An 8014-nucleotide genomic window follows, 5' to 3' on the forward strand; every position below is an offset into this window, starting at 1 on the left:
AGGTGATAGCCAGTTTGTTCTGGTTGTTCTGAATGTGGGTCATTAGATACCGGTAATGTGAATCGATGACTTTATCTGAATTTTATCGTTATCGGTGGATGCCATCTTCAAAGTATGATACATGTGTTATATATACAACTTTAATTATATCATTATCGGAATCTTTGACCTTGAAAACATAATAATAGTCACCAAAATTGTGTTTCTAAGTTCATTAGAAGTGAAGATATTGCACAAAACAAAATTCATCGGAAATCAGTGGCGGCCATTTTGTTTTTTGCCTCTAAAAAACATTCCTCAAGGGTGCCAGTCTGGCACCCGCCTGATTCTGATTCAGGATATCTCAGAGATAATGAATCAACAAAAAAACTTCATAATGACGCTACAACATGCTTTTTCACAATTCCGCTGGACTATTGCAGTACAGCAGTACAGACTACTGCAGTACATATTTTAACAAATTGTGCATTTTTTGAGAAAAGCATGAAATTTCTAGCAGAGTTAGTATATATACCATAAGGTTTATTTTCAGATGTGGAAGGAAGTCAGATTTGACCTCTGAGGACCGTGAGAGGTCAAATCCAAAATGGCCACCAGTCCACCGGGTCTAATGTTCAAACGCGCTTATAGGTGTCATTCCCAACTAAATTGGGGATGCCCATTCATTTGGTGATACTTTTGAGATCGCCAGAACTCAAGGACATGCATTTAGGTCACGGGCAAGGTCAAATTACGTTAAATATCTATTTTTATGATACTGCAGTTGGAACTGCTATTGGAAAAAGTTCATTTGAACTTTTAAAACTTAATTTTTTCAGGTACAGGGATAGGTACAGAACATCCAAAGACCAGAAATGATGAAAAAAAAGTGTTTACACTGCAAGGAATGATGCAATAACCTCTGAAAAAATAACTGTAGTTAACCAAGTATGTCCACCAAAGCTTACATTAAATCAAGTGCAATGATGAAAATTGGTAATGATCTAAATCTAACAGTCTCCAGAACAGAAGCACAGTGCAGTGCACTTGAATGCAGCTTTGGCACACTTGCAGCGTCCAGTGCACCCTTTCCTGCAGCCACAGTCGATCAATTCATGGCACGATTTTGATGCTTCAGGAAGAGTGGTCCAAAGAGGCTGCCACCCAGTTGTCTCCTTTGTCCAGCCCCAGTCAGGTGGGTCTGGCATCTCTGGATCCATGACCAATGCCTGGTTACAACAGTTGGCCTGGTAGCAAGTGCGCTTGATGTGCTGCTTGAGTGTTGCCTGGGTTGGAGGAATGTTCTCTAGAGTTCTACACTTCTGTGTGAAGAGCCGTTTCCTGGCATCATTCACTTCCGTGCTCTCACTGGTTCTATCGTACATCAGCACCACAAATCGCTCTAGCAGTAACATTGAGCCTTCACTGACCTCACTTGGCATGCCTAGGAGTTCATTGAAAGCATCATTCACCTCTGGGCATCCCCAATTTAGTTGGAACTGACACCTATAATGTTTTTCTACACTATTTGGTTCCAAAATTAAGCGCGTTTGAACATTAGACCCGGTGGACTGGCGGCCATTTTGGATTTGACCTCACGGTTCTCAGAGGTCAAATCTGACTTCCCTCCACATCTGAAAATAAACCTTTGGTATGCACTAACTATGTTAGAAATTTCATGCTTTTCTCATAAAATGCACAATTGTTGTTGTCCGCTGTACTATGGGGATGGGCACTGGGTAGGTCACAGAGGTCAAAACGGGAAAAATATTTGAACTTTTTGCCATCTTTCTAGTTTGCTTTAGGTGGGAAGCGTAGGGATTTACGATGGCACGCCATGGACTTCGCTCTCGTTTAAGTTGCAGCGAAAAATAAATGTTCAACTTCCAAGTAATTAATTCTTTCATTTCAAAATGACGTTCAGAATTGTATGTATATTTTTCATGCCGACGAAGAAAATTTTACGCCTGATTTGGATTCACAAAAATGGAAGAATTTGAAGTGTGAATGTTTAAGAAACTTGCTCAAAAATATAAAACTGATGCTCAAGCGAAGAGGCAAGATTTTCAGGATGGATGAATGTTTGTTTTCACCAATTTCCCGATTGCTGTTACTTACTGTAGGTTTGATACCTCAATGGAGCTTTGCAACGTTTTTCTCGCTTGTATCAGTTCTTCAAACCCCCCCGTTCTTCTGCGCAGGTGTTTGCCATGTCCCGTGAGTTGGTGTCTCGAGTGCTGTCGCGCCTCATCGAGGGCGTCGCCGAGGAGATGGCTCGCCTCCTTCAGTGTGTTCATGCCTTCTCGACCCACGGCACCGTGCAGGTGCTTCGACCGGTTGTTGTTAAGATGTGACTGAGGAAATGGGCATGATGCGTAACACAGATAGAAGTGGGGGCTGCCTGGACCATCTCGTGTGGAAACTGCTTTACAGATGTCTTGGTACAAGGTGTTCTTGGTCTGTTTTCACCTGGGACTGTGTTTCGCCTCTGACAGCAGCATCAGTGTTACGTTCGGATGTTTCTCTTCTTGGGCTACACTTTGAAGTTTCTTTCATATTTATGTATTGCTCTGCATATAAACAGGTCACCTCGGGTTAGCTTTCCATTGGCACCGTGTACTTTTTAACAGGATATATGACTCGTAATGGAGCTGCCACACACACACACACACACACACACACACACACACACACACACACGCACACACACACTCATAAACACTCTAAAAAAATTAACACTCACAAACACTAAAAAAAAATAAACACTCACAAACACACTAAAAAAAAAACACACTCACAAACACACATACACACACACACACACACAAAAACACTCACAAACACATACTCACTCACAAACACAAAAAAACACACAAACACACTCACAAACAAAAAAACACACAAACACAAAAAAACACTCACACACAAAAAAACACTCACAAACACACTTACAAACTCACAAACACACACACACAAAAACACTCACAAACACATACTAACAAACACAAACTCACAAACATGCACTCACAAACAAATACATGAAACACAACACAGGACTGTTAGATGAGACAGTCACTGAACTTAGGGGAAGTTCCGTCACTTCCCAGTGCAGTGTGAGTACCAGCGACGTCACAATACTTGGGCTGCCTTTCTCACCGCACTCAACGTGGCATTTCCCAAGTAGGATTTTCCTCCTCGTCAAGTAGGCGTCAAGCAAGTAAGCAACACGTTCCGATTTTAAAATGCTTCGTGTGACTCGGCCGGGGTTTCAACCACCGACCTCCCAGACTCAGAGCAGACTGTCGACCATTACACCATTACATCATTACACCACTACACCACTACACCACTACACCATTACACCACTACACCATTACACCATTACATCACTACACCATTACATCACTACACCACTACACCATTACACCACTACACCACTACACCATTACATCACTACACCACTACACCACTACACCATTACACCACTATACCACTGCACCACTACACCACTACACCATTACATCATTACACCACTACACCATTACACCATTACATCACTACACCACTACACCACTACACCACTACACCATTACACCACTACACCACTACACCATTACACCATTACATCACTACACCATTACATCACTACACCATTACATCATTACACCACTACACCATTACACCACTACACCACTACACCATTACATCACTACACCATTACATCACTACACCATTACACCACTACACCATTACACCACTACACCACTACACCATTACACCATTACATCACTACACCACTACACCACTACACCACTACACCATTACACCACTACACCATTACACCACTACACCACTACACCATTACACCATTACACCACTACACCATTACACCACTACACCATTACACCATTACATCATTACATCACTACACCATTACACCATTACACCACTACACCATTACACCATTACATCACTACACCATTACATCACTACACCATTACATCATTACACCACTACACCATTACACCATTACATCACTACACCACTACACCACTACACCACTACACCATTACACCACTACACCATTACACCATTACACCACTACACCACTACACCATTACACCATTACACCATTACACCACAACACCACTACACCATTACATCATTACATCACTACACCATTACACCATTACACCATTACATCACTACACCACTACACCATTACATCATTACATCACTACACCATTACACCATTACATCACTACACCACTACACCACTACACCATTACACCACTACACCACTACACCATTACACCATTACACCACTACACCATTACACTATTACACCACTACACCATTACACCATTACATCATTACACCACAACACCACTACACCATTACACCATTACATCACTACGCCATTACACCATTACATCACAACACCATTACACCATTACATCACTGCACCATTACACCATTACATCACTACACCATTACATCACTACACCATTACATCACTACACCATTACATCACTACACCATTACACCACTACACCATTACACCATTACATCACTACACCATTACACCATTACATCACTACACCATTACACCATTACATCACTACACCATTACACCATTACACCACTACACCATTACACCATTACACCACTACACCATTACACCACTACACCATTACACCATTACACCACTACACCATTACATCACGACACCATTACACCATTACATCACTACACCATTACACCACTAAACCATTACACAATTACACCACTACACCACTACACCATTACACCATTACACCATTACACCACTACACCATTACACCATTACACCATTACACCACTACACCATTACACCATTACACCACTACACCATTACACCATTACACCACTACACCACTACACCATTACACCATTACACCACTACACCATTACACCATTACACCACTACACCACTACACCATTACACCATTACACCACTACACCATTACACCATTACACCATTACACCATTACACCACTACACCATTACACCACTACACCATTACACCACTACACCACTACACCATTACACCACTACACCATTACATCACTACACCACTGGGTCTGGTGAAATTGAATGTGCAAGACCAGTTTGATCTATATTTTGTCTTCAAAAGGCCAGGTGATTCATTGATTTGCAAGGCCAGGTGACAATCTACAGGTTGCTAATCGAAGACCAAAATGGTTTTAACTGGCCACCTTCTGAGTTTAGTGAGCTTATAAGGTGCTAGTTTACCTTCAGATTTGTTGCATTTGGCAATGGCTCTACAGCTACTTCCATAAAAACCAACAACGGCATGTGAACTATGCACCTGGTCCGGCTTGGTGAAATGTCACAGCAACCTGAACAAAATCCAAGGATTACAGCGGCAAGTGAACCTAGAGTCGCGTTTTGTTTGTTTGTTTATTTGTTTTCATCAGAATAATGACAGTCGTGTGTTCAATGATTAAATCTGGCCAGACATCTATCGAATCGATTTTAGATTCAAAAGCAGAGAGGATTAGAGAGGATTCCAGAATCGCTGTGTCTAAGTGTCATTGTTTATATTGTCGTGTGGCATGACGAGACTGGCATTGGTGTATTGCAGGCCCATTTGGAGCTCTATGCTTTTCAGCATTCCACGAGTGCCTTTCACACACCAAGATCCAGGTATGTCCCCCATGAGGAATGCAACTTGTGGTTGCTTGCGGCTACAGGAGGGGACTTGTATGTCATATGTCATGGAGGATTTAAAAAATCCTTCCTTCCAAACAAAAACCTGTTTTTGAAGCTCGTTAATTCGTCTAAACAGTTGATGTGTCATTTCTATCTGGCAGCTATTGCTCTGCGTGGGACGTTTTATTTTTTGAACAAAGAGTTTGAGGGATGGCTGAAGTATACACACACCCGCCTCAAAGCTGTCGAGCCTGGGTTCAAATATGGGCCAAGATAAAATCTGTCACCCCATTGTTTCACAGGCAGCGTGAGTTCATTCGTGTGTGTGCCGTCCCTCCGATGGACGTTAAACCCGGGTGGTTCGTCTGCTGGCATTAGTTGGCAGACGTTAAAGATCCCACGGTGTCGTTTGCGAAGAGCCGGCGAGCTGTCGCCGACATCATGGCCAGATTCCAAATTCCTGCCCTAACCTTAGTCGGACGTCAGGCCTGGCCAGCCAGTTCGTGAAAGACTTGGGCCAAACCTCTCCTGTACAACCCTTCAGGAACGTGGGAATAATTGTGCCCATTAAAGAAGAAGAATACCGACAAGAGATTCAGAACATTTCTGAGAAGCATGGTGTTTGAAAACAAGCAGGCAGTGTGTTGTTTGTTGTTGCAAACTGTGGGGTTCTTCTTTTCCTTCTTTCCGCCATTGGAAATTGATATGGTTGCGTCAATAATCTAAGTAGTAAGTAATACAGTTTATTTATTACAACGTTGTTATGGCTGAGGCAATGCTAATCATGTGATAATGTGTGCAAGCGTATATTTTCAGTTTTAGACCAGACGGATTTATGAAAAAAGGCCACGTATAAGCTTCTAGATGCATTTTGGGGTAAAAGTTGTAAAGTTAAAGTAAAGGAGCTGCATGTATGTACATGATATATAAATGCTTGTTCAAAGAAATTGTCCAAAAAATGGCAATTTGGCGGCCATTTTGTTTATGCTAATTAGAAGGTCAAAAACTCAAAATTCGGCTTGGGAACCGGGTTAATCGAATTCAGCATACCGTAATTATGTTAAAAGGTGAGGTTCCCAACTTTTACCCAGAAATGCACCTGACATTCACATTTCTCAGAAATCCGTCTGGGTTGAAAACGATGCATAAACTAGCACGGCACTCGGTGGAGTGCATACCTGCGCCTGGTGAACAGTTTACGTTTTGTATCCCAATGATGGGCCGGATCTGGACTCGAGCCTGATGAACCAAAATCTAATCGGCTTGTTCTTGTCACCTACCCATCTCATCCACAACTTTTTAAAATATCATGTTATATATCGCTTTTCACCTGATCTCTCAATGGTGAAGAATCACTTAAAAATTAAATAATTCTCATATCCGAATCATTTTTCAGATCTTAATAAAAATTGAATCGATTCTTCCTCGTCACACAGACAAGACAACCTGTACACCAGGTTTCGTCCAAATCCGTCCATAACGTTTTGAGATATCCTGCTATGTATCGTTTTTGGCCCGATCTCCCAATGGTGAAGAATCACTTTTAAAAATTCTACTAGCCGGATCCGAATCCGGAACTTCTCCAAAATCTGATTATTTCGTCCTTGTCACATACGCTACATCTCCACCAAAATTCGTCGGAATTCATCCACAACTTTTTGAGATATCTTGTTCACAAACAGACAGACAGAGGTGAAAACAAAACCCCCATCCACCTTTGGTGGCGGAGGTAATAAATATTTTGTTTGTAAAATAAAAATTAATAATAACAATCACCTTGGCGATGTCCCTGTACCTGCCCCACTGTTCTCCTGCCCATTCCTACTCCAGGTTAAATAAAATTGATAAACTGACGGATTTAATTAATTTGTTGATATAGCACAGGCATGATGGGCCAAATGACCTCCTCTTGTGTCGAGGTCCATTGTCTACTTTGTGCGTTTGTCTCACCCATTCTGTTGAATCCCTCTCTTTGTTACAGGCAATCCTTCAAGCAGGCTGTCACTTTACTTCCCCAGATAAACACAGGCATGGACAGGAAGTAAGAGATTGTGCAAGTATTTTGCCTCCAATATCTTAAATCAATGTTACTATAGTGTAGTTATTTTTGCTGCCTTTGTTACATTTCTAATAAATATTAATAATAGCCTGGCTAATATTCTAATAATAAATAATAATAATAATAATAATAAATAATAGCTAATATTTCTAATAGCCTGGTGTTGGCTTAGTGGTTAGGGTGCCGGCTTGGGACCCTAGGATCCTGAGTTCGAATCCCGGTCGATCGCTGAATTAACGCCAGGGGGGTTGACTCAGCCTG

At 41.6% G+C, this 8014-nt stretch overlaps 1 protein-coding gene across 2 annotated transcripts in view; it reads left to right on the forward strand.

Moving 5' to 3' along the window:
* Nucleotides 1–8014, forward strand: part of EXOC2 (exocyst complex component 2) — a 183336-nt gene that overhangs the window by 174239 nt on the left and 1083 nt on the right. For both annotated transcript variants that reach the window (XM_078779721.1, XM_078779722.1), the window contains 3 exons: nt 2181–2303; nt 5627–5688; nt 7676–7735. In XM_078779721.1, the coding sequence (XP_078635847.1) occupies nt 2181–2303; nt 5627–5688; nt 7676–7735 (245 nt within the window). The remainder of the gene's footprint in view (nt 1–2180; nt 2304–5626; nt 5689–7675; nt 7736–8014) is intronic.

Source organism: Myxine glutinosa, chromosome 6 (genome assembly GCF_964187855.1).
Source record: "Myxine glutinosa chromosome 6, kmMyxGlut1.1, whole genome shotgun sequence".
Classification (NCBI taxonomy): domain Eukaryota; kingdom Metazoa; phylum Chordata; class Myxini; order Myxiniformes; family Myxinidae; genus Myxine; species Myxine glutinosa.